Source organism: Lampris incognitus, chromosome 13 (assembly GCF_029633865.1).
Source record: "Lampris incognitus isolate fLamInc1 chromosome 13, fLamInc1.hap2, whole genome shotgun sequence".
NCBI lineage: Eukaryota > Metazoa > Chordata > Actinopteri > Lampriformes > Lampridae > Lampris > Lampris incognitus.
The window spans coordinates 41821176-41848469 of NC_079223.1; the positions used below are offsets into that span (position 1 = coordinate 41821176).

Sequence of the window (27294 nt, forward strand, 5' to 3'; positions counted from 1 at the left end):
GATTTTTTTTGGGGGCGGGGGGCAGGTGGGGCTCGCTTCCCCACTCCTCAAACACTAAGGTCGCCTGAAAACCATACAGGCTTGACGGCAAACACGGGCCAAGCCACCAATTACCAAAATGGGAGGAGTGTATATATATATATTTTTTTTTATATCGTCTCCTCAAACACACTTCCCTCATTGACAGCCAATGAGCTTGTGTTCGATAGCCTCGCCGCCGCACTTGGTTCTGAAGGAACAACAAAGTCGGAGCGGAAAGAAAAAAAAAAAAAAAAACAACTCCGCACGAACAAAGAAAATGAGCTGGTCGGCCGAGTGTGACTGTGTGCAACCTGCAGCTAGGTTTTAAGACAGACTAGGCAAGGACCGTGTTGCTATTAAGCCATAGTCTCTGCACCCCCCCCCCGCACAACCCCCTCCTACCCACCCACCCACCCCACCTCCACCATTCCAACAGTGCTGCTTTCAAACCAAAGGTCACTAAAGGCCAGCTTTGCAGTCTGCTTCACCGGATGACTCAATAACTGTGAGCTGCAACCGGCAGTGAGCTTGCTCTGCCCGAAATCTTTCCCTCTGCACACTCAGCAGTTGAATTCACAGTATTCTTACAGCATTTCGTTTCACCTAAGCTAACTCATAAAGCTTTCACTGTTGATGCATAGGGGGCTTTTAACACATTTGCTGTCCCATTTTCCAGTGGAAACATTGAATGTGGATCTTTGTAGTGTGTGTATGGTAGATAAGGAGAGAGAGAGAGAGAGAGAGAGAGGGGAGAGAGGGAGAGAAAGAGAGAGAGACCCAAGTTGAATGCGAGAATACAGTGTACACAACCACCCGCAACAGGTGTCTGGTATCTGGTGACCCCAAATCATTGAATAAACTACAAAAATCTCCAAGTAATAGTCAACTGTAGAGACCTTTGACCTCCCCGTTGCCTATTAGGTCTGTATCTCGCATTAGTGTTTCTGACAGTGAGCTTACAGCAGGCCACCAAGGTACAGATAAAGTGCTTTTTCTTAATGTGACGCATTAAATAAATCAAAGTGATGTAAAAATGAATTTTATGACGGGCAAGCGGCTCTTGGCTGACCCACGTCATAGTTCTAAAAGTCTTCTAACTAAGTTTATAAATGATGAAATGGATGGGAGACAATGATGTTGTCTTGGAGGATAGAGGTCGGTAGGAACACATCCACATATCCGACTAATGACACAGGAGGCTACAAGGATGGAACACCGTGGTCACTTTGAGAGCTGGAACAGTCACTGTCTCTGGATGGAGCCTTTTCACATTTTCAAAGTCTGGAAAATAAGAGGACTCACACTAAGACTTTTTAAACCTTGGAAAATGTCACCGGGGGGGGGGGGATGAGGGGAATCCCGCTGAAGATGGCACTAGATCTGAACAGACAGCACCAGGCTCCTCTGATTGGACAAGTCAGACTTGCGGCGACCGCTAATCCGCAGCGGCAACCGTTAGGAGACAGCAGCAGTACAGGAGATTTTGCGCAACGGCGGTAGAAAGGTGGACTTAATGGATAATTATAAACTGTCACGGAGAATAAATACATTCGGGTTCTTGTAGTGTTGCTATTCAGCTCTATTGAAATATGGTTAAATCTACAAAATAACAAAAAGGAGGAATAATTCAGTCCAGAGTAGACTGCGAGATGCCTCAAAAAGGCTTTTTTTTTTTGCTCCCTCATGCAGTTTCAACACTCCACCTTGGCAGCCATTTTCCTCCAGCCTTGTGAGTGAGAGAGAGAGAGAGAGAGAGAGAGAGAGAGAGAGAGGGAGAGAAAGAGAGAGAAAAAAAGCGGCATATAAATAGTAGCCGTGGCAACCGCACGTACTCTCTCCTGGGTCTTGATGACAGAGTCTGAGTTGGGAAAAACCTCGGAGACCTCTCTTCAGCCCTCAGCCTCTATATAGGGAGAGAGAAAAGGAGGTAGGGGATAGAGAAGGAACAGATGGGGGGGGGGGCACAAAGCAAAGTGAGAATGAGCAAACAAGGAAGGCATCATCTTCCAAATAAGGACTTGTCACAACACTGGGCAACATGAAGATTATCATCATGATAATCACAGGGAAATTTACACGATAGATAAATATTGTGACATCTGTTCACATATGGCAAAACACCGTGTTCAGCAATCCATTGAACTACTAAAGTTTTATGATATTAAACCAAAACCAGGTTTCATATACAAACTCCCTCAAATATTTCAAATCTCATTTTGTGAAAAAAAATGTAGCTAATAGATTTTTATCCTTCATTTAGATAACAAACTGCATATCACGATACAATACCGTCGAAATACAGGAAACAATAATACTGAATCATTGCCCAGCCCTAATTTGTCACCTGTTATATGTAGAAGATTCTGAACGGGAGGGGCGGATGCTTCTTAACCAATGTCATATTACTCAATGACGATGAAGGAACACTATGAAACCAGTTCCAAGGTCTAAGAGAAAACACTTGACCGACAACGTGCAATTACTTCCCTGTGTATTTAAACAACTATACAGCTGACAGAGCAGAGGGTGAGAGAGAGAAAAAAAAAAGTTTCCCCTAACAGCAGTGGAAAAAGCACCAAATATAGGCTACTCTCAACCACTTACTATGTAGAATTTCAACTTGCCGGGTGCACGGTCTACCTCCACAAAGCTGCTGAGCCTAAACCAGAGTAAACAAGAAGTGTGGGAGCCGCTTGTCTGTGTCCTGTATCACTCAGACACAATATTTAGCCTTTTATGTACGTGTTGAGGGACCCGCTGCTTGGCCACCCAGGGTCAACGCAGCAAGAATCCTGGGAAAGGAACTTGACATGGCTTATACAACTGCCATAGACCTAAATGATATTCTATGACTATCCAAAGGAGTTGAATCAAGTGCAACTGGACTTGGTTATATATCCGTATATATCACGGATATATACCAAGTCCAGTTGCACTTGATTCAACTCCTTTGGATAACCATGACCTGGATGAATGAGAACATTCACAGACAAGATATTCTATGACAAGCAAATTCTTTTTTTTTTCTTTTTTTTTTTACTTGCGTTTGGTTGATAACATGTCTGTGCATTCTTCTACGGTTGCATTGTTAATTTGTATGTTTGTTTTCTTCCTTTGAGGTAATTATGTTCTGTGATTTTTTTCATGAGGCACATATGGCAGCGGCCATTAAGATGTGGGTCAGTGTTCTAGAAATATCTGGAGTGAACAGAAAATCTCAAAGCCCATTACACTGACAAGTCAGAAATAATGACTTTGGAAAAGGCTGAACATCATGGTGCACATTAACAATGCAAATTTATTTATTCAGACAAAGGATTATGGAAGCATATTTTGATTAGGGTCTATGACACAAGTGAAAAATATGATATCATTAGATTTACTAGGGAGATCTGACTGGTGGACTGACCTACGTTTCACAGTGGGAGAGCAGCGACGTGATCTCGGGCCCCACGTGGCCTACAGCCTTGGCAGCCTCCAGGATGGCTCTTCGGTACATCCCTTTCTTCTTACGATTGAAACGGGATCTAAAGAGCTCTCGGAAAGGCGACAATTTGGCAACAGAAAGTTGGGAGGTGGTGGGTGAACCGAACCATGCCACCTTTGCTTCTGGCCACTGGCCTTCGCAGGTGGCTGTCTCCTGTTTGCGGCTCCCACTGATGCTGAGGACACGCGCTGGCCACCAGGGGAAGCCATGGATCTTCCCCCAAACAATGTCGCCTACAGCTACCGCATGGCCCTCCTCTGTCACGCACTTGGTCATGCTGCGTGTGTGCAGTCGCACTGTGAGCGGCGGCACCGTCTTGCAGTCCTCCCGCGAGCCAACCGAAGATGAAGTCACGGAGATGTCCTCCCCAGGAGCCAGGTCACACAGCTCTGGCGAGGTGCCATCAGAGCTGAAGGACTTGGACTCATCCAGGCTGTCGCTGCTGCACACTGACAGGCTGGAGGAGTCTGCCTTGCGCTTGCGGAAATTGATGAGCAAAGTTAGATCACTGTGACCTCGGTCGGCTTCCTCTCCAGAACTTCCAGACCACAGTTCCAGAGAGTTCTTACCCTCTGCTGAGTCTTCAGAGTGGGGGAGGCAGGGACCGGGAGCCCTAGGGCTTCGCCTCCTGGCACCCCTGACAAGCTCTGCCTCATACTCCACCACACTGTCCTCACTCTCCTTCTGAGGTGGTCTCAAACGGATCTTTGGGGAGGGCAAGTCCTGGCCCACAGTGGTAAAGGGCCTGGTCAGTTTAAGTTTGGGAATGGACACAGTCAGGCCAGACCTGGTGGCATCAAGGATGTGGCGCTGTTCCTTGGTAGGATCAGAGGGTAACTTGCCATTCTCCCCCAAGCCATTCTGCACTAGCTGCTTAGGACAGAAGGGCTTGACAGATCCGTGGACCCGCGAGGGGATCTTCATGACTTCCCCTTTACCTTGTGGGGTGCTGTAGGAGATCTTTATGACAGGGCTGTGAGGGATCACATCACCACTAGGAAACTTTTCCACCTCAGCCTCCCCTCTCTTGTCCTTCCGGGGACGCTTGCTGTCCAAACTGCTGCAGTTTTCCCGCCTCTTAGCATCCTTGGCACCGACCATTTCCCCTTTCCTTGCTACCTTGGTAGGAGCATCCTTTGTGTCATCATCACTTTGTGGGGCATTCTCCTTTCTGGAGCCCTTGGTGTTGCTAATGCCATCTTTGCTGTCCTCATCACTATTCAGAGTGTTCTTACACTTTTCACACAGCACCTGCCGAGGCCGCAGACGGATTGTGCTCATGGTCATGCGGCCAGGCTCTCGAGTCCGTCTCTTCTTCCTTTTGATTGGTCGTGGAGGTGGTTGAGGAACCCACTGGCTGTAGCTGTGACGCACCCACAACGGCTGAGGGAAAGGGGCTCCTTCAAAATAAGGAGGGTAAAGGGTCTGTCCAGCTGGAACTGGCGTGGGCATGGGGCAGGGAAGAGGTTCACTAGGCATATTGTTTTCAGGAAGGGTGTTTTCATCCTTTGGTCTATAGGACTCCTGGCTGGGCGGTTCAGGAACCTGCTCTTCACTAAGAACTTCAGGAATTTCACAAGCAGATTTGGACATTGAGCATTCCCCCAATTTTGCCGGGACATCTGGTAGACAGAACAGCCCAGTCCTAAAAGGAAAAAAAAGAAGAAAGAAAACAACAATGAGAAAATAAAAAGCTGTTGCCTCACATGTCTTTTATTAGAGTGGTGGGGTGATGCTCCCTAAATTGTCTCTGGAAGTCCAGAGACAACTCTGGAAGTCTTACATTTCCTAACAGAGATTGATAAAGATTATATTATCTTGAGCTCACACAAGCAAACTAGTCGCACGAACCCTAGAAAGTTGAATCAGTTCATCTGGACACAATATTTGGTGGGAGAAATGTTTCATCACTCATCCAAGTGACTTCGTCAGTCTCAACTGACTGCAGGTATCCCCCAATCTTATAAAGAGCAAAGTTGCATGACGACCGAAACTTACGATTGGTTTCATATGCAAATCGCCGTGACCATTAACTAGAGTTACAATGGCCATGTGTACCAAGTTGCAATCACTAATGTGATTGCAACTGTTGCAACTGGGTAATAGTTGCAATCACAGCACTGTAAGATGGCCACAGACGTACTCCCCCCCCCCCCCCTTGGTTCAGGGATGGTTGTTTCCTTTCACAAAGATGGCCCTTTCACTCCCTGTTCCAATCAACTTTCCTCCCTATCAAGGATGTGCAAATCCTCATCCTTGAAGGCCTAGTCACACAAACATTCTAGTTGTACATGACAGACATGTATTATATTTTGAAGTTAGGCAATTTCCTTATTTACTTTCAAGAACATTACTCCAATGTACTCCTCGTCCGTGACCCCTCTGGATCACTTACCACAAGCAGGACTGCGTAAATAAAAAACTGCTGCTGTTGCAATTAGGCTTGCAAAAAGGATCAGGAGATATGAGCTGTCAAAGCTATTCAAACCCCCTCATTACATTGCTTCATAATGACTGAGTAAATATATTTTACCATTTTCTTTTGTTCAAACTGAACAGTTCTCTCCCTGTCACCTGTATGTTGAACATTCTTTATATGTGGGGGTTGGGTGAAACAGCATGGGTAGGCAGGCCGTTGTCTAACCTATTGCCTCTGGGCAAAAAAAGAGCAAGAGAGAGCTGTCTCTGCATATGAGTGTATTCACATGTTCCTGTTCATGGCCTAAGATTTGTACACGGGTGGCCTTGCCTCTAAGGAGTCTCTGAGAGGTGGCTGGCAGGCAGCAGCAACATGGCTGTGCTGTTTTAGTCAAGAGACAGCAGACAAAGAGACAACCCCCCCCCCCCAGCACTAACATCTGACTGAGCAAAAACAATCCTTGCAATCACTTGGGATTCAGTGATGTAGGGAGAGAGCCAGGAGATTTCGGTTTATTTTCACCTGTGTATTCTCTTGGCTTATGACTTCTGAGATTATCAATTAAGGTACATTTGGGGAGCCTATCCCCCCAAGAGAAGTAATATGCTGCCACCTAATAAAAACAGTCTCATCGTGGGTCTTGTTCCCAAATACCTTTTTATATGTTTCTCGTCAAGCCTTCAGTGATTGAAACAGCGCTAACAGTTCTGTTTGTGATGGGGGACAGACAGTTCTAGCAAGGCACAGTACAAGGACACAGCACTTGACCAGCCATGACTTCATACACTGTTGCCATTTTACATTGTGTACACTATAACTAGATGTTAGATGTGACTGGCTGATAGTCCTGACGGTGATATGAAAACCCGGAGACAATGACAGGAAACATAATTCTGTGACTGAAAAGGAAGAAGAAGTCAAAATTTGACAGTGACAAAGCCTGGAATATTGGCCTATTTTAAGTTATTAAAGACTGGGCCTTTTTTTTTACAATTATTTTGAAAGGTTATTCCCAGGACAGTTGGAGGTCTCGCATGAATAACAGACTAAGCATAGGAGGAAAGCTGCTCAAATTCTCATCCTGAATGTCTATATAAATAGCCTAAACCAAGTGGCTTTGTAGGTGTACTGTGCTAGGAGCAACACAAGGCTAGTACATGTGATCGTTCATGGTGTGACAAACAGAGAGGCAACTAAGATAAGACAGATATTGATACTGACACAACATTTCATGTAGGCCTAACACTTTTATGGCTTTCATGAGCATAGACATGGTTTCTAACTTGCTACTTAGGAAGATCTGTGTGCCAGCCAAAAAGCCCAAAGTAACCACTGGATTCAATTTATATTGGGAAAAAGCATGCCAATTGCAGTATATCCAACAAAAGGTGTTTATCTTTCATGAGTTGTCCTTTCCCATTGTGTGTGAGGATAAAATGTGCCTGGGTTTTTGGGGGGTTCTCCTCCAGGGTTTTACTGAAATTCAAAATATATCACTTCACACGTCATTTAAGGGTATATAATTTCAATATCTGGCTGAATTGTGCAAGCAAAAAGGATGATACAGTACAATATTTAACAAAGGCCTATTCTAGACTGATTACGTTGTAACTAGCTGGTCTGATTTTTTTTTATTAGGCTAACAATGAGCTAAAGATGAGCCTAGCAATATTACCAATTGTTCAACATCAGCCAGACAAATTTTGGTCTAGGAAGGGTCATTGTCTTAAACTAGTTCCCCAGACTGAAGAAAATATCTGAAAAATCGTACAACTGACTCACGTAAGAAAGATTTACTGCTAGCCAGATGGCTAGAAAGATAGCTACCCTGTCAGCTACAATACCTGTGCTAACTCTTTTGTATAGAGGCCCAGTTAGCACAGCTAGCTAACTATGGGCTTGTTAGCGCCGACTGTGGATTAGCTTTTAGCTCGAGTTAGCGGGCTAGCCAGACATTTTCATGTATAAATGTGAGGGTAAAAAAAAATCGGTAAGATATAACACTCACTTTTTGTTGCAATCTAGTAATATGCCTGTGTAGCTCCTTTCCCGATAGGTTAGCGTCACTATCAATGTATCGTTAACTATTTGATCGATAGTGACAGGCACCCGAGAGCCGGCCCGCAGCTCCTCGGCCACAGCCTCCATGTTTTCCGGGGTGTAGCGTCCGGCTTGGCAGTGCTTGATCCCGGCCAAGGGAGCCACGATCGCGTCGGCCAAAGATCCTGCTCCCTTCTCTTTCCGAGCACAGGAGGCTACACCAGGGCATGAAATGACGCCATCACCCCCACCAAGTCAATTACAACAGTTCTGCCACTGGTGACATCACGCAGACAGCGAGAGGAGCAAAATCTTCCAAGAAAAGGCCTACCCTTCCGTGTCACTCACAAATACTTGATTCAGTGCTATTTACTCATTGTTTACCGTTTTATATCAATACATCCTCGGCATGTGCTAGGTTCCCATGACGGGTTGCCCCCCTCACTATGCACCACTGCACTGATATAGTGTCAACTTTTTTTCACATTTCTCCCAATTTCCTCGTTGTTGTTGTTTTGTTTGTATATATGTTTATTTTTAGCTTCTGTTTAGTTTTTGTTTTATTATTGTTATTAGTAGTAATGAAATATGAAGTGGAACTTTAATTTAACTTGAACACATTAGGTCAGTGAATTAATCCAGAATGTGACAATCTAGTTCAGTTGATTGACGAACATTTGAAAAGCCTAACAGCATTACCAAGCAGCAGCAGCACCACAGCTATTGTTCACATCTGATCTATTTGTTATACAAAAGGTAGAGGGGTTTGATCAACTGCCAGCACAATCAAAACAAAGAATGTAGAGGTTGTGTCTTCTGTTAAGTGAAAGAAAGAAAGAAAGACAAACAGGCTACTACTGTGAAGAAAGGGGATCCTGTGCAATGGAGGATGTTTATTGTTACATTGTGAGAAAATCAGTGGCTTCATTGCTCGCCGTGGACACAAAAAAATGAACTGAATGAATTAAACACTTCCATAGCAGGACACACACACACACACACACACACACACACACACACACACACACGCGCACGCGCACACACACACACACACACAAAACCTTTCACTTATCAAGGGAACTTGGTAACGTGTCTCCAGTAAACGCAGTAAATCGGTATTCCGTATTTCTCCTCAGTTTCCTCTCCAGAAGTTCTGCCTGTAGCTTTCTTGTCTGTCAAGCAAAAGTAATAAAAGCAAAAAAGTTGATCAACAACCTGAGTACAGCTCATTGTTGAGGAATTCGGTATGATTAGAAGACCACAATATACAATATACAGTCAAACTGGCTGTATGATATGGTATAACAGACCTCTTGCATATCTTGCTCTGCTTCAATCTTCTCTTCCAGTGTGCCCCTGGGTTTATTGCGTCTCTCCTGAATCTTCTGGGCATGGCTATAAATTCGCTGCTTCAGGTCAAGGTCTAGAGTTTCCCTGGGTGAATCAAATGCCAAATGGCAAATTTTAGACTTTCAGGCTGCCCATCATTTTGATGGCCAAATGTTGGCCTACACTTAAGTCACAGACAATGCTGAATATGGAGCTGCCAGGGAAGAGGAAAAGAGGAAGGCTAAACAGGAGGTTTATGGATGTGGTGAGGGAGGACATGCAGGTGGCTGGTGTGACAGAGTAAGATGCAGAAGACAGGAAGAAATGGAAATGGATGATCCGCTGTGGCGACTCCTTAGTAGACAGAAACACAGAAATACAGCCGTCACTGCAGCCATTTCATCTCCATATCTGGGCAGTGATAGATTCATGATTACAGACATAACAGTTAGAGATAGGTGAAAATTAAAGATACTGTGTAAACTCTCTTTTGGATTACCACATTGTACAGCTACAAATCTGTGCATGTGACAGGTAAAATATGGCCTGAGATGAACAAAGAAATAAAGTGAATTTTCTGTGCAGAGTTGTAATGTGCATCTCAATCCACTAGGTGTCTCTAGCCATCTGATCAATTGGAACTGTTTCGTGACTGAGTGTAGTGTGTTCTGACGTCCTTGTAACTATGTGTAACTTTGTAAGTTGTTTATATGCCAACCCAACTGAGATCATCAAGAAAAATTGCTGTGCTATTAATTTGCTTTGCAAGTTAAGTGATTCTAAATCACATAACAATCTGATCTGAGTGTTCCTGGGGAGCAGGGGCTAAAATGGGTATGTTTCTGGCATCTATTCTTAACCTGTTGGTAGGCAGTGAACATCACATTCAGAACACTATGGATTTTGTGGATAAGGTGAGGGACATCATCATGGAGGGGGATGAAACAATGGTCTCTTATGATGTGAAGTCTCTCTTCACGTACGTTCCTGTTGATGAAGCAATGGAGGTAGCCGGATGAAGTACAAGACGACCCCACCCTTAGCAATAGCATCACCCTTAACACTGACCAAGTGTGTCTGCTCCTGAAACTGTGTCTTCAGTCCACATACTTCATATACAGGGGGCAGTACTATAGACAGAAGAAGCATGGGTGTGTTATGGGTTCACCTGTCTCACCTGCAGTAGCCAACTTGTATATGGAGGAAATGGAAAAGAGGGCTCTGATGTCCTATCCAGGGACACTACCTAGCCATTGGTTCAGATTTGTGGACGACACCTGAGTTAAAATTAAATCTCAGGACGTACCACATTTCACCGACCACATTAACTCTGTGGAAAACCACATCAAGTTCACCAAGGAGGATATGAAAAATGACAAGTTAGCCTTCTTAGACTGTGAAATTACAGTTGGTGATGGGGGACGTTTGACTTTTGATGTTTACTGTAAACCAACACACACAGCAGCTGGGGAAAGGGAGAAATCTCACATTAAACAGGCCCTGGTTAACTGTAGTTATCCTTACTGGGCATTTGTCAAAGCCAGGAAGACACCAAACAGTGCACCAGCCGATCGAAGAGAGGAGAAGGAAAACAGCTGTATAAGCGTAAACCAGTGGGAAGCCATTTTTTTAATGCATGCTCAATAAAAACCAGGTATGAAAATCAAAGAAAGGTGAATCAGTTCATCAGGATACGCTGATAGACAAATACATTTCATCACTCATCTAAGTGACCTCTTCAGTCTTAACTGACTGCAGGTATCCCCACCCTTATAAACAATACAGTGGCATAACGACAAAAACCAACGATCAGTTTCATATGCAGATATGGGTGTGATCATTAATTAGTTTCAATAGCCATGTGCACAATTCACAGAGGATTTGGGAATGTTTGCAATCACAGTATAAAAGAAAAGCACTAAAGACGCCCAAACAGTGCACCAGCCAATCGAAGAGAGAAGGACAACAGCTGCCTAAGCATAAACGAGTGGTGATTCCGTATGTGGCAGGAGCATTAGAAAAGTTGAGACATGTATTTTCCACACTAGATCTCAGTTACTTTCAAACCCCAAAACAAGCTGCGCCAGAAGTTGGTCAACCCCAAGGCTCGGGTCCCCCAGCACAAACAGAGCAATATAGTGTATGCTGTTAAGTGCCAGGAAGATTGCTGGGATTTGTACATCGGGGAAACTAAACAGATGCTGGCCAAGAGGATGACATGACACAGGAGAGCTAACACGTCAGGTCAGGACTCCACAGTCTACACCATCTACAGGCCAGTGGCCACTCTTTCAAGGATGAGGATGTGCACATCCTTGACAGGGAGGAACGCTGGTTTGAATGGGGAGTCAAAGAGGCCGTCTATGTGAGGACGGAACGACCGTCTCTGGACCGGGGGGGGGGGGCCTAAGAGTACATTTGTCACCATCTTACAATGCTGTGATTACAGCTATTCTCCAATCCTCTGTGAATAGTACACATGGCCATTGTAACTCTAGTTTTAATGGTCACACCAACATTTGCGTATGACACTGATCGTTGGTTTTGGTTGTTATGCAACTGTATTGTTTATAAAGGTGGGGACACCTGCAGTCAGTTGAGACTGAAGAGGTCACCTAGATGTGTGATGAAACATTTCTGTCAATAAATGTTATATCCAGATGAACTGATTTAACACTTTATTTTGTCCTTGCAGCCCCCCCCCCAAATTGTATCTGGCCAATTACCCTACTCTTCTGAGACATCCCGGTTGCTGCTCCACCCCCTCTGCTGATCCAGGGAGGGCTGCAGACTACCACGTCTCCCCTGATACATGTGGCGTCGCCAGCCGCTTCCTTTCATCTGACAGTGAGGAATTTCGCCAGGGGGACGTAGCATGTGGGAGGATCACGCTATTCCCCCCAGTTCCCCCTCCCCCCACCCGACCAGAGGAGGCGCTAGTGCAGCGACCAGGACACACACCCACATCTGGCTTCCCACCTGCAGACACAGCCAATTGTGTCTGTAGGGATGTCTGACCAAACCGGAGGTAACATGGGGATTCAAACCGGACATCCACATGTTGGTAGGCAACGGAAGAGACCGCTATGTTACCCGGACTACCCATTGTCCTTGTATTCTTACAACGAATTAGTTTTCTCCATTTAATCCATCCTATTGTATAGGAGCACTGGGGACCAACTCCAGTTCTTCTTTCCATTGCCTAGGTCAGAGGCACAGGCAGGAATATTAACCCTGACATGCATGTCTTTCTCTATGTCTAAGTACTTTGAATGTTTTTCTCTCAGCTTACCATGACTTCCTTACCTGGCTTACTGAGCATGCATAAAGACAAATGGGTATGTTGTTTGGTCTTGGCCTGCTGAGGGGCTGTTTTGTCATCATTTGATCCCATTTACCCGGCCTCCTGTTGTTGCTTTTGGGACATGGAAGACCTCTGCCTCTGTAATCTTTGTGGACGAATATGCCCTGTCTGAGCCACAGTGTCACTGTTATTGGTTAAACCTAGCTCAGACTTTGTGGCACACATAGTCATCTCTGGAGCCTGCAAAGGAGAGGGGACATTGTAGTTTCTTAAGGGAACAACATTTTTCTCTTGAGCACAGAGTCTATGCAGATCGAGGATACAACTGGAATATAAGCTTTGCTGTAAACACAGCCCACAAAAGCTAGATATAGCATAACAGTGTCATTCTGATAAACTGCTGAGAGGGAGTGTTTCAGTGTATGCTCATATTGATGTTGGCTGTTTAAGCAAAGAAGTGTTTGGTGTGCTGACTGCATGTGACTGTACATGACACGAAAATTTCTTAAAATCATACCTGTCTTTGCATTTGTGTGCACTTGCATGTGCACACACATACAGAAGCCACATGTTGGTGCTCTGCTGAGACTGATTGCTATCTATTCAACTGAGCAACCTTTTTCAGATGGGAAACCCAAGATCTCTATTATAGACTCTTGTCATCCTTACATCTTAACAATCTCTTATAATACCTCGTCCTGTGCGGCAATTTCTCATTTATTTCTGTCACCGGTTTCGCTTAATCACATTTGGAGAGGCGGTGCTATGCTGCCGCCTTGTGGCCAGCAACTGAACACCAACTGAATTATAATAGTGACCATACTATACCATACTACAATAAATGCCATTTCGAGAATAAATTCAAACATACCTTTTCTTTGCTTTTTGTCGTAAGGCTCTGTTGCTTGTAATCTAACGTTTTCCTGTCCTGCATCATCTTGGCCTTTGTGCGCCATTCCCAGAGAAGCTCCCGGTCTCTGGGGTCGGTGGGAAGGACAAAAGGCATGCACTATGTTAATATATTATTTTCTCCTATACATGTTTGTGTTAGTACCATTTCCAGCTTGTCTTGGTTGGGACGGAGGGTTGTCTGTGAGTGTATTTCATTTCTTCATATACCTCTCATTCATAGTGGGCTTTACAGATGGATAATATTGATCCCTCGCTGTCTGTCCGTTTGAAATCGGTTAAACAAACATATCCATGATTTCGTGGCATTCTATCCCACCTGTATTATCGGTTGAATCCAAAACATGCTATCACATGTGAAGGGAGATGAACATGTCGGGAGACGGTTTAGCGAGTGTGTGTTACAGATGACTCCGGTCTGCACTTACTTTCTTCTCTGTTCCACAGTAGCTTGTTTCTCTTTAAACTCTTTCACTGCTGCCCGTCGCCGCTCTTCTGACCTCTTCCGCTCCACAGTATCAGACAGAGATAAGGCAGGGATTATGCTGGCCTTGGTAATCTCTTTCTTTCTGACAAATAAATCGAAAGAAAATGTTTTATTTTTATTGCTCTCCGGAGCACTGAGACCCCAGTTGACACAGCCTGGGAGATTTTTATCACTTGGCCTCCTCCATAGAGAAGGTCATTAAAAAAAGTTTTATGCTTCCCCTTGTCTGAGGCATTATGCAGTATTTTCTGCCTTCCTCTTCAACTGTAGACCTCGGCATTAAACCTCTCAATGATTTGAAGGATTTAAAAAAAAATGTACAAGGTAAGACATTGCGAGATAGTCCCATCCATATTTAACAAACCTTAACTTACAAATCTGTAAAAGACCAGAACAGATACTGACCACCGTACTGATTCCTGGACCTGGACATTTTTAAATATTCAAATACAAGAAACACAATTTCCCCCTTCTGAACGTCAACTAGATCCTTTGTAGCTTTACCCATGTTTAGTTACCTTTTGATAACAGGCAAAGGGTGTGACTTAAGGTTTCTACCCCTCTGCATGGTCCTCGGGAAGTGTGCAAGTTGGACCGTGGGCCCTCTGTAGTCCAGTTCAGCTCTCTCCATAAGGATTATCTTCTCTTTGAGTTCCCTGAACCTCTGGAGGTCCTTCTCATCCTGAGGTACCTCACACAGCTTTGTACTGGACTTCACCAGCTCTGACAGCTGGAGCTTCTCCACCGGGGGCACATCTTCTGACGAAACAACCACGAAAACCTCAAACATGATATTGGGGTATCTAGTATCATTACATTCTTCTGCCTACAGGCCAGAACAAGCTAGAACATTCCCTGCAGCTAAGTTTAGGCCACCACAGACCTAAATGTTGCATTATGATGCAGCGCGGGAAAACTTTATCTATCTACAAATCTGTGCTGAAACTCTCAATAAAAGTTATGCTTTAAGTCATGAAAAATAAAGTGAAATAATAATGATAGCATCTTTTACTGGCCCATACAATGTTATCTTGTTGGATAACCACACATAGCCAACAAGATGACATATTTTGCCCTTGAGGAAAAGGATCTCTAAATGTTAATGGCCTGGAAGACGGAGAGATAAAAAGGTGGGCTGAGCCATTTGTCTCGGCTTTTCCTGTGGAGGGCTGTCTTGGGCTTAGTATGATTAGCTACAGACATTGCTTGATGACGGAGAATCTCCGTCAAGCGCTCACAGGTTATTGATCATTTTCATGTGGCTAAAAATATTACAGTGCTCGAACAAGGGGGGAGAAAAGTCAGCTGACTAGCACGTGCCGTCTCTAAGGGAACAAGAGTCACACCACTGAAGTGGAACCAGGGCAAGGAGCTATTTTTGTGGCCAGCCTTCCTTTCTTTTTGCAAAAAGAGCAGATGGCTAGGACGCGCTCAGAGGACAAATGCATGCTAAAGAGCTTGCTGTTACGCTATTCAAGTTCAGGTGGCAGTTCTTATTTCATTTACCTGCATGAGATTCCTGGGCACCAATCGGTCGCCTAGCTATAGCATCCCTCAGGTACTGGAGGATGCACTGGAGGCCCTGCTGCACAATGTCCTGGGGTGGGAACCTAATGGGGCAGTGCCTCAGGTTCAGGCCTTTGAGGGTTATCACATTACCTAGAGTAAGGAAAGGAAAAATGAATGTCTTATTACTATATTTCCGTTATATTACCCATGCAGTCGATGATCTTATTCGGAGTGACATACAGCGAGTGCAACAATAGACTGAGTTTACGTTCCTTGGTTACTCGGAATAGAATCAACAGGAAGAAGATTAAGGGTTAGAGTGATGTGCTTTCACAATATTCCCAATGTCATTAAAACACCACTCACCAAGCTCTGGTGGAAGTTCTGAGATTGGGTTTCCTTCTAGCAACAATGTTTTCAGTGATCTGAAAGAACCAATTCACAAATTAAGTGATATTGCAAGGGTGTTTATTTTTATTTTTTTTATTTTTCAAGAGGCATGTGTGCTGCTACACTGTATGCTTTATTTTAATGGTGCACATCACTTAAGTGACAGCCCTCGTTTAGGACATGTTGTAACAACAATTTCAAACCGCCTAAAGAAATGACAAGAAACAATCAAGACATGCAGCAACCCATAGATTTGGAATTAAATCGAGGTTATAAAACAAAAACCTGTAAGTTTGAAAACTCACTTGTGCAAGCCAATTACTGCAGGAAGAGCAACAATTTGGTTATTTCTCAGGTCCAGCCAAACCAGGTTGGGCAAGCTGGTGAACATTGAATCCGGTAGACTGGATAACTGATTTCCTTCAAGATATAAATTCTTTGAATGATATAATGAAATTGTTAGTTTACGTAATTTCTACAAAAACAATTTAAATCAAATATATATGTATAAGTAGGTAAAGGGATGAGAAGGACGGATGTGTACTGAAGACTAAGCTGACCTTTAGTGTGCTATTTTTGAAGATACTTCCTGCAAGAGCTGTTAACTTTCGTCTGCTCAAAACAAGTGTCTTTGATGCAACGGTTTCAGATAATTCCTTTTGGTCAACATCCTCTAGTTGTGTGTAAGGGGTCTGTTGTTTCAAGGTCCGAGGTTTGTTCTGCAGTCCATGAAAGAATTGGAGAAAAAAAATCCCTTTTTGGCAAAGGAAAAGGTATCCATCTCCAAGGAAAAAGGTGGCTTTTCATTTGTGTTATAGTGCTAAGAGTTATTAATAATTACTCAAAGGAAGGATTTCATTTTCTTAACCCTTTTCTCCCTCTCAGAGGCTGTTTTCTGACCTCAGTGCTGGCTACCTCGCTGGACAGCAACATGTAGTGTTGTAGTTTTTCAAATTGTTAGTACAAGTAACATGCACACACACACACATATATACCTGAAAATGTGTGTGTGTGTGTATATATTGTAACGTGTCTACTTATCCATGCATGTTACACTTCGCTACAATATATATGTATATATATATATATATATGTGTGTGTGTGTGTGTGTATATATATATAATCCAGTGAGTCAAGTAAATTCTTTATGAGACGGTACAAGCCTGTTTCATGCCATTGACAGCTGATGATTGCTTATGGCATGAAACAGGCTTGTACTGTCTCATAAAGAATTTACTTGACTCACTGGATTATTTTGCTCCTTATTTGTTGAGCACTTTCCCTACCATTGAGTGTTTCTTTTAACAAAGTTATATATATATATATATATGTGTGTGTGTGTGTGTGTGTGTGTGTGTGTGAAATATACAAATATACCTGAAAATGTGATATATATTTTTTTCAGGTATATTTATTACATACTTCCCAATATTATGCGATCTGAACCGGTAGAGCTGACGCCCCTAAATGAGCAGCGTAGTTAAGCAGCTGAAAAGAGGTCCCTTTGCAAAAACACACATTTTCACATTTCTCTGCCTGCAATAAGTGAAAGCCAAGTGTTGCGTGCAATTCAACTACTTTCACACAGCACGGACATAATCATGCAGAAACACGTTCAGAAAACTGATTCTGAGCAGTCCACACTGGACTTCATTACAGCAGCGGAACCCAGATTTTAACTAGAATGAGCATCCTATAAACATCTTAACGTCCGACAGTCTGGACCCCAGCTGCGGGGGCACCAAATGGGTCGCCGGCGTTCACACCGAGGCGGTTAGCTAGCTAGCTAGCCGCCGCAATAACCCAGCGATTCAAACACCAGCGCGGAACAAATTGACCTGCTCCTAATTTGACAGTTTAACACGCCACCTGGTCGACGCTTGCAGCTTGTGAAGAAATCATGTTCAACCGAAAACTAAAGTTATTGCTGATCGGGAAGAAAAAGAAAAGAAGAAAAAAACCACGTCGAGCCGTACGACTTGCGTCGAATGTCACGGGAGAAAGGTTTCGTAACCATAGCAACCACGGCAACATCAGCTACGGCGGCCGTCGCGGGTCAAACAAGGGCGTTCACACGATTTTTGCGTTGCCGCCGTCGTCGTTTTACTTGCTTTAAATCAAACCGATCGACTGTTCCTTTGCGTGGCATTGATTTCTTCTGGCCTGCTACATCTCTTATGATTACTGGCGCCGGTGCACACAATGACACTACAAAAGCTGCATATCCGATGTGTACAACTCCATGCATGAGGTGTATAAACGAGTGTATTTTGCTCTCTCCCCCCCTCCCCCCCGAGCATCAAGGGTCTGTGCACATGGGCAAAGACCGGGGGGCGGTAAAGTGTTAAACCCTCTTTCGCCCAGCGATCTGGTACCACCCACCCATCTTCTAATTGCATCCGCTCTCTGGATGCGCCCGAGGTGGAGCGCGCCTGCAAAACTACTTCCTCCAGCAGATGGATTAAAAGCCCTCCAGTTCGCAGCGACCAGTGTCCAAACTGGGGAGGCTGGTCCTTAATTCTGCACATGCAATGACAGAGCGCGCTACGTAGACCACGGTCACTGGCCAACAGCTGTCACACTCGCAGCCCAGTGATCCCAAGTCCACTTCTCCTTCGCCGGGAGCGGAAGAGTGAACCGCTGAACATCACAACGAGCGTGTGTTTTTTTTCTTCTTCTTTTCTCCCCCCACCCTCTTTTCGACGTAACAGTGTTTTATTTTTTTTTTGCAAAAAAAAAAAAAAAAAAAAGGAAGAATCGGTACCCGGCACGCTGGCCTTCAGCTGGTTTCCCAACAGCCAGCCGCGGTCGTCTCTACACGCAAGAGACGATGGACGCAGCGGGGGGAGCACGACGCGCGTGATCGCCGCGCCCGACCCCGAGCTGTAGTTGTATTCATTTGTTTAGTGATCATTTCAAGGGGGGGGGGGCAAGGAATGCAACCTGAGCCCGCGCATCAATGTTTCACTGGAGCAAGTGGAAGAAGAGGATGGGAGCGAACAGTTCTTCAAAAAGACCGGTCTTTGATGAGAAAGAAGATGGTGAGTGGACACAAAAAAAGGGGGGGGGAAAGTAGGCTGCATATGTGTACACGCGCATTTCTCAGCGATCGCCGTGTAACTGTTGCAGAAGTTCCGGGTTGCGCGAGGTGTGTGGAGCATGGCAAGACTGACCGCCCCCGGCTGCACGAGGGGCTAGGCTCGTTTCACCGGGGGGGGGGGGGGGACGCTAAGCTTCGCAGCTCGTGTTGTCTGGCGGTAGAGATTTTTTGGGGGGGGGGGTGTGACGCCCAACTTTGTACTGATGGGCAGAAACGCTGCCCGTGTCTCCTTTATGATGCGCGGCCGATGCACCGCTTGCAACAGAGGAATGCCGGCTGTACGGCGCGCCAAGTCTTCCCGTTTTAATTTGAAAAATGCATAATCATATCATATCACCTCACGGCACGGCACGAGTTTTCGAATTAATCCAGGCCAAGGGGATAATGTGTCGGGGGGGGGGGATGCAGAGGTGGTGCTCTGACTTCCACAAAATGATGAAATTAGTGTCACGCATGCATGACTGAACTCTTAAATGTGAAATATTGAAGTCGTTTTAGTCAATTGCATTATTGAGAACGATTAGTACCTTGCATTAAAGTAATTCACGATTGGTGTCGATTTGGGCATAAGCAACAAGCCCGTTGGAAGAGTACCAAGTGTGCTAAGCACTGATTCTTGAGCTCTCCCTTGTGCACTGAAAATGCAGGCGTTAATGTAGGATTATCTCAAATGAGCTATCTAAGTTGCAAAGTGAAGTCTAGTAAACGAGGCCAGTTCACCGCTAAGTTCTGGTTACGCATCCATGCACGTGTGCAGAGTCATGCATGCGAAAATAGTTCATTTTTATTTGCAAATCTATTTGCTCTCGTGCATTTGAATCCATGCCAATACAAGTGTTCAGGGCTAAAAATACTGCTCGTCATTTTTATGCCGTGAGTACGCCTATGGATGGCCCTCCAGTCTAAGGAGTGTGTATGTTGGATATAGCTGCCCATAGACAAGTTCCAGATAAACGTGATCGGAGACAGAGAGATTCATCTGCCTCGATGTAATAATGGTTTTCAGTGTTTCAGTGGAGATTAATGGACAAAAGTTGAGACCTACAGCCCTGCCGCTCAAGGCTGAGATGGCCTGTTGCTTTTGCTTTACGCATACTAAATGGGGCGAGTAGGCCCATATAATCCCTATCATTGCCATCTGTGATAGATGAATAGAATTTTTATTAACGCGTGGCATGGATATGAGCAAAGTAGCACTTGAGCATGGCCTACGAAGTACTCTTAATATGCTTCTATTGTTTATAGTGCCATCTCATCCAACCTTGCTGAGCCAGTGCAATCTAATCATCATTAACCTCATCATCATGATCACCGCAGTCATCAGCCGCAATGTTATATATGCTGCCGTGTTGACTCAAGTCAACCATAACCTTGGGTGCAAGAGGGCATTTGATCGAATTTTCTTCCCAATGTTATCATTTCAGGGACGCATTAGAGTAGTGTGTCATTCTTCATGAGTCAAGATTGAATTAACCGTACGAGCGAGGGAGACGTAACTTCTCCCATAGTCTTTCTCCATGCATCACAAATTGGAGCCCCTCGACGTCCTGAGAATTTGTATTTTGCCTGGTTTACTGATGAAGTGCTTCACACGCACCCAATTTTTAAAGCGATGCCGAGGAGCGATAATTGCCCTGCAGCGATGAGCAATATGTTACAGTACACCATTAGGCTTATGTTCTGCATTGTGGGTGCTGAGTTAGTTTGATTTAGACTAGACGACTCCCGCTGCCTGACAGGTCTCTGGGAAACAGTATCTCTTGGCTTCTTGGAAAACAGCATATGGCCTACATTAGGCAGTAATATTAGAGCAGCATTTGGCCGCAAACATAATCAAGTGGTCAGGTTGATGACGTTCAAGCGTGGCTGCCAAAGGGGCCGTTTTGGCAGATTGTTTGATTAGCAGTGAAACGCTATAGAACCGATTGAGGTCTATATCCTTCTTGTGCACTACTGCGTGGCTTCCCCCCCCCCCCCAGCAAACTCTCATTGAAACCAAGTACCAGCACGATTCGTCTGATAAATCTTGGGTGCAGCTGTTAATTTTGCGAACTCTACCAGTTACTGGGGTAATTGTTTGAAAAGGGGCTATTCTAGCCCATTTTGACCAGTCACGGTGTGTAAGCAGCTGGTGGATTTTGGAAACCATCAGCCATCATAAGACAGAAAACAGGGTTTCATGCCCTGATGGCGTCCTCAGTGAATGCGATGATTGGCTAGCTGCAGTCTGTCCAGCTTCCCGTCAGTCCACACAGGCTTCATGCCACTTGATTGTAAACACAGTTGGAGCTGACTGAGTGCTATTCAGTGTTACTATGAGCCAAGCCCCCAAGACAAAGAGGCACTTTCCTCTCTCTAAGACCTCATATGAACTCGGACTAGCACTGGCGTGTCGCTTTTGAAAAAGAGGGTATTTGTGGAGAATGCGCTGCAGTATTCAGGCAGTACAGCGTTGACAAATGCATGCATTAATTAAACAGGGATAGTATGCACTATATGTACCTCAGGCTTTTGCTCCAAAGGATTTAAAAAAAAAAGAAGAAGGGGCTTTCCCTAAGCTGGTGTGTGAATGTATCCATGCCTGTTTGCGCGCGCATGTGTTTGTGTGCACATGTATCTATCTATCTGTGCATGCACTTTCTGCACTTGTGTACGTACGTACCCATGTCAGTGTGGTGCGTGCATGCGCAGGCGCATGTGTTTGTAAGCATGCGAGTGTGTGGCTGCCTGCCTGCACATCTCCGGGTGTGCATGACTACTCGACCGCCTCAAGGATGAGCGTACGAGGCAATGAAAGCAGATTTGGTCGAGGATAAAGATAGATACGGAGCGAGTCGCCCGGTTGCTTGCACTGAATACTGAGGCCCTAACTTCCTTTCATCCCCGCACTAGACTCTCAATTTCTCTTATCCATCCTATTCAAATGAGCTGCGCATGCCTGCCTGCAGCTACTGGCCTCTCTTCACTGAGGAGCGCAGCTGTAATTGCCCTTACCAGTATTGCAATACACAGAGGATACTGTCATGGTCCCGCCATGGTAATGTCTGATCCCTGAATCTGGCAGCAGTCCAAGGCACCGAGCATATTCTTTGGAGTACGTCACATGTTCCTATGATCAAATACTTCCTTTCCAAAATGCTGCGTATTAAAACACGGGGAGCGGGGGGGGGGGTTGTGTCACTATCTATTCATCTTTCAGAATCTCTAAAATAAAGATAAATCCATCATGTGGAAGTCTTATTATCCCGTGCGGCACCTACATTTTGTTAGTTCAGTCACTGTTTTATTTATTTATTTATTTATGTTTGAATGGAGGACATGTCAATTTTGAATGAACTTTTCCACCGGTGCACACACTGCAGGATGCAGCACTTCTAAAAGGCTGACGGTGAATAGGCCGGCTCTTTTGCACACTTTTCCAGTGCGTCGTGACCTTGTTTGAGTAAGGTTATGTGCAGCAGATGGAAGTTTTAGCGGCGCTAGCACCGGTGCAGCTGGATGCTGAGATGAAGACAGAACAACGGAAGGTTGCTCCCTTTGTTTGTATGTGTGTGTGTATATGTGTACAAATGTGTGTCCTTGCACGCATAGTCATCTGCATGCTATTGTGTTTTAATTTTGTCCACATTTATTGCATAGTAGCGTTTTTATTTTCTTTTAAATTTTCTCCCCAATTGCACTGGGCCAATTACCCCACTCTTCCGAGCCGTCCCGGTCGCTGCTCCACCCCCTCTGCTGATCCGGGGAGGGCTGCAGACTACCACAGGCCTCCTCCCATACATGTGGAGCCGCCAGCCGCTTCTTTTCACCTGACCGTGAGGAGTTTCGCCAGGGGGACGTAGCGCGTGGGAGGGTCACGCTATTCCTCCCAGTTGCCCCTCCTCCCGAACAGGTGCCCTGACTGACCAGAGGTGGCGCTAGTGCAGCGACCAGGACACATATCCACATCCGGCTTCCCACCCGCTGACACGGCCAGTTGTGTCTGTAGGGATGCCCGACCAAGCCGGAGGTAACACAGGGATTCGAACCGGCAGTTCCCATGTTAGTAGGCAACGGAAAAGACCGCCACGCTATCCAGACGCCTGCATAGTTGTGTTTTTGTGTATCGATGTTATTGTCTACATGCACATATGTCTACATATCTGTGTGTGCATGTGTGTGTGTGTGTGTGTGTGTGTGTGTGTGTGTGTGTGTGTGTGTGTGTGTGTGTGTGTGTGTGTGTGTGTGTGTATACCAAGCCAGTGCTTGAGGAGAAAGGATTAGGACATGGGAATGAAGCTGAAGTGGGCCTGGATGGGCGGAGGTGGAGTCTGTCATTAAGGCAGTGTATTTTTCTCTCTCACACCTACAGATTGTTTTCTCTTCCCTTTCCAACCCGTCATGTTTTTTTTTTTTTTGGCACTGCATTTTCACCTTCCCTTGCTCCAAGGGATACAGACTACACAGCACTTCATTTGCTACAGTAAATTTACTCAGCTCTGTCACGGGGAAATCATTCCACGGGCTTGATAGCATTAATGTCCCTTAAAGCAGAAGTGGAAAAAAAGATACTTCTTGCAGTGTCGCAGCAGTATTTAGACGCATTTAGTAGGTGCCACTTAGTTTGCCAGAAACATAGCTGTTTTTATCTTGGGCCTACGTCCAGCTCAGTCCCATTTGAGTGTTGCATTAGACTAGAGGACCGAGGCAAGAGAAGAAAAACTCTTGCCGAGCCCATATAATGGAGTCTCGTGCAAATCCTGCATGAAATTCTTTGCACATCTTACCTTGCCCATACACGCACAGCCCAGAAGCAGATTTACTGGGATAAAGGAGATTTCAGATCACCACATTAATTACTCGTTTGACAGATTCAGATCTTATCTCTTGATATTTTTTAATGTGTGTGTGTGTGTGTGTATGTGTGTGTGTGTTTGTATGTGTTTTCAAAGAAAAACCCTCTTTGCACTGCAGCGAGCAAAACAGCACAGCGTCTCATTTAGCAGCCAGTTCAGACACTCTACAGAGACGCCCATTGAAACCAATTAAGAGCCACTTCTGAATAATCCCAGCATCCCTGCTAGGTTTCAGAGTTTTATTTATATCCATTTTGTGACCGCTTTTATGAAGGTTTGTCATTATGTGCGTGTTTGTGTGTGTGTTGATAATTGGGGGTCCACAGATTCATTGTTGTAAGTAAAATCGTAGTTGACTCAGAATAAGTGGGAACTGACTAAACGTCTAATGAAATGACAGAATATTTCTAAGGATGTTTTAAACAGCTTGCTATCTGGAGGCTCTTTGGTGGCTGCCACAGAATGAGGTTACAGAGAGGTGATCCTGTTCTTTACATCAGTCCGGGGCAGGGAAGTACGGGCGGCTCTCTTACTCTGCCTGCTCGGTGTCAAAAATACCACATGCCACTCATCGCCTTTGTACTTCGGCCAAGCTTTGAGCTAACTTGCCCCACCGGAGTATTTTTCCTCCCGTGCTGTAGCAACACGTATACCCAAAAAACATTCATATTCTTCAAATGTTCCCCGCTGAGTGGCCACTGAAATGTGAACCCCATCCAAAACTGACAGGGGCTTCTTCTTGTTCCAGCTGCCCATAATTCTTCCAGGGAGTCTATATATATATGCAAACAACACCCCTTTGCTACTTGAAGTGTAGATTTGTAAAACAGTAGTCACTATTAAATGGCATTATGTACAAAGAAAAGTTGTCATTTCATTATGTTGATGGTTATGAAGTATGATTTAGACCGGGGCTTAGTGCACACCTAGTGAACTCTGCACAGTACGAGTGCTTGTCCTAAATACCTGCGAGGGCAAGGAGAAATCAGGTGTATCTGGGCCGGATGCAACGTGTCCTGGGTTTGCTCCAGCACAGAGCTGCAGAGGGGAGAGAACTAGGACACAGCATCTTAGCCAGCCCCCCCCCCCCCACACACAACACACACTTCTTTTAAAACATACTTGAATGAAGTGTCATATGCGCCTTGCTACGGACCCTATGCGGCGGCCTTCAAGTACCTTTTCAGCTCAGGCACACCTCTGCGTCAATAAATTAAAAAAAAATTACTTTGCATATTTGGGAAAGAGCCTCATGGGCCAGCCGAAAGTCAACTGTTTTCTGTCACGTTACCCAAACGCACAACTCAGACAGAAAGGTTATAGAACACTCGGTTTAATAGTCAAGGGCAGACAGGCAAAACAGGTTCAAAGCACAAGTTCAGAATACCAGGGAAGTCAGTCCAAACAGGCAATCACATCCGACGAGGGGCAGGCAGAGAAACAAAGTCCAGGAACAGGCAAAAGACTTCAGACATGGTAACAGGTAGAACTTAGGCTGGAGAACGCTGGATAGCTCAGCTGTACACACAAGACAATCTGGCAGGGGAACCCGGGATGTATTAGATCCGGAGAGCTAATCAGGGAATGAGGAACAGGTTTGGGAAACAGGGTTGACCGAGGACCAAACCAAGGGCAGGAACTGACACGAAAAGACAGGTGAACTTCAAAATAAAACAGGAAAGACAGGGAGCGTCCAGGTAGCATAGCGGTCTATTCCATTGCCTACCAACACGGGTATCGCCGGTTCGAATCCCCGTGTTACCTCCGGCTTGGTCGGGTGTCCCTACAGATGCAATTGGCCGTGTCTGTGGGTGGGAAGACAGATGTGGGTATGTGTCCTGGTCGCTGCACTAGCGCCTCCTCTGGTCGTTCGGGTTGTCTGTTCGGTGGGGAGGGGGAACTGGAGGGAATAGCATGATCCTCTCATGCGCTACATCCCCTGGCGAAACTCCTCACTGTCATGTGAAAAGAAGCGGCTGGCGACTCCACATATATTGGAGAAGGCATGTGGTAGTTTGCAACCCTCCCCAGCTCAGCAGAGGGGGTGGAGCAGCGACCAGAACAGCTCAGAAAGTGGGGTGCTTGGCCAGGTACAATTGGAAAGAAAAAGGGGGGAAAACCCCCCAAGAAAGATGGACAATGATAGAGATAATAAGTGACTGACTCAACCTATGGAATACCAATACAATGGCTGCCAAAAATAAATGACAGAACTGGACGGTGTCGCAGACAGGAATGCCACTCAAGAGGCCGGCGACATAGACGAGACTGCTCAGGAGGCTGGCAACATAGGCAGAACTTCTCTGGACTCCAACAATGCAGGCACGAGCGCTTGGGAGGCTGGTGACATAGGCAGGACCGCTCGGGAGGCCAGAGATGAAGGTGCAACCGCTCGGGAGGCTGACGGCATGGGTAGGACTACTCAGGAGGCCATTCAGAAGGCAGGAAACCAGGAAGGCGGTGCATGGATGGCTGGCCAGGGGACCAGGACCAAGGGAACAGGAATCTGCCACACAGGAAGCTGGGAGTTGAACCCCTGGAGCCATAGGTGGGGCCGTTAAATACTCTGGAGGTGGAGCCAGAGGAGACACAGGGAGCTGAGCCACTGGAGATGCTGACTCTGGAGGGAGAGCTGCAGGGAAATACTGGAAATGGGGCAGCAGGGGATGCTGTAGGCGTCAAAGGCAGGACCCCAGGGATTCAGGAAATGTGCCTTCTTGGGAGGGCTGGAACCAGGCAACATCAAAATCCATTGGTAACAGCCCACAAAGAACCCCAAAACCAAGGACCCCACTACTTCGGGCAGGTGGAGGTCAGCTTGGGCGACGGCAAAGACGACCGTCTGATCTCCTGGGAGGTTCAGCTGTGGGTCATTGCAGATGGCCAACCGCTGGAAATCTGGCAGGGCATCGGCATGTGCAGCTGATGGCTGGAGTTCCAGTTGGTCATCCGCAAAGATGACTGACTGCTGGAGATCTGATAGAGTGTGTGCGAAGATGGCCAACTGATGGGGGTCAGGCAGGGCATCAGTGAGTGCGGCCAATGGCTGGAGGTCTGGTAAGTCGCTGGAAAAGACAATGGACTGCTGGAGATCTGACAGGCCATTGGTGAAGACAGCCAGCTGCTGGAGGTTTGGAAGAGTTAGAGGTCTGGCAGGGTGTCAGTGAAGAGAGCTGATGACTCAGCCCAGGCTGGGCATCGGCAAATGCAGTCGACAGCTCGGGATCCGGCTGGGCATTGCCAAGGATGGCCGATGACTGAGGACCAAGCTGGGCATCAGCAAGGGCAGCCAACTACTCTGGATCAGGCTGGACATCAGCACAGACAGCCGACAGCTCGGAATCTGGACCTGGCTGAGCATCAGCGGCTCGAGACCAGGCCGGGCATCAGCAAGGGCAGCTGACTGCTTGGGATCAGACTTGGCATCAGCAAGGACAGCCAATGGCTTGGTATCTGAAACGGGC

At 45.8% G+C, this 27294-nt stretch overlaps 3 protein-coding genes across 4 annotated transcripts in view; 1 reads left to right on the forward strand and 2 right to left on the reverse strand.

The window, feature by feature from the left end:
* Positions 1-446: 446 nt before the first annotated feature.
* On the reverse strand, positions 447-8183 carry pwwp2b (PWWP domain containing 2B). Of its 2 annotated transcripts, none has more exons than XM_056292032.1 (3): positions 7936-8183; positions 3435-5153; positions 447-1924 (listed from the first exon to the last, which is right to left on the reverse strand). In XM_056292032.1, the coding sequence occupies exons 1-3, from the start codon at positions 8073-8075 to the stop codon at positions 1918-1920; spliced, it is 1866 nt and encodes a 621-aa protein (XP_056148007.1). In that variant the 5' UTR covers positions 8076-8183; the 3' UTR covers positions 447-1917. The 2 variants fall into 2 exon arrangements, with proteins under 2 accessions (XP_056148007.1, XP_056148008.1); XM_056292033.1 differs by having other exon boundaries at positions 3431-5153.
* Positions 8184-9031: 848 nt separating this feature from the next.
* On the reverse strand, positions 9032-18281 carry LOC130122539 (leucine-rich repeat-containing protein 27-like). The gene is made up of 11 exons (XM_056291470.1): positions 18278-18281; positions 16456-16649; positions 16201-16331; positions 15872-15930; positions 15503-15655; positions 14592-14752; positions 13938-14074; positions 13472-13577; positions 12695-12840; positions 9278-9401; positions 9032-9139 (listed from the first exon to the last, which is right to left on the reverse strand). The coding sequence occupies exons 1-11, from the start codon at positions 18279-18281 to the stop codon at positions 9032-9034; spliced, it is 1323 nt and encodes a 440-aa protein (XP_056147445.1).
* A 573-nt stretch (positions 18282-18854) lies between these two features.
* Positions 18855-27294, forward strand: part of LOC130122990 (serine/threonine-protein kinase 32C-like) — a 98340-nt gene continuing 89900 nt past the window's right edge. Inside the window, 1 exon segment of the mRNA XM_056292092.1 lies at positions 18855-18936. Within this exon segment, the coding sequence (XP_056148067.1) occupies positions 18855-18936 (82 nt within the window).

Excerpts from the sequence above, each read along its gene's own strand:
- pwwp2b (XM_056292032.1), bottom strand. The coding sequence starts at position 8,075 with ATGGAGGCTGTGGCCGAGGAGCTGCGGGCCGGCTCTCGGGTGCCTGTC. Across the intron at positions 5,154-7,935 it reads TTACTAGATTGCAACAAAAA|GACTGGGCTGTTCTGTCTAC; the intron begins GTGAGTGTTATA and ends TTTTCCTTTTAG.
- LOC130122539 (XM_056291470.1), bottom strand. Across the intron at positions 14,753-15,502 it reads TGCCCAGGAATCTCATGCAG|ATGTGCCCCCGGTGGAGAAG; the intron begins GTAAATGAAATA and ends TTTCGTCAGAAG. Across the intron at positions 9,402-12,694 it reads AAGCAACAACAGGAGGCCGG|GGAAACTCTAGACCTTGACC; the intron begins GTAAATGGGATC and ends TGATTCACCCAG.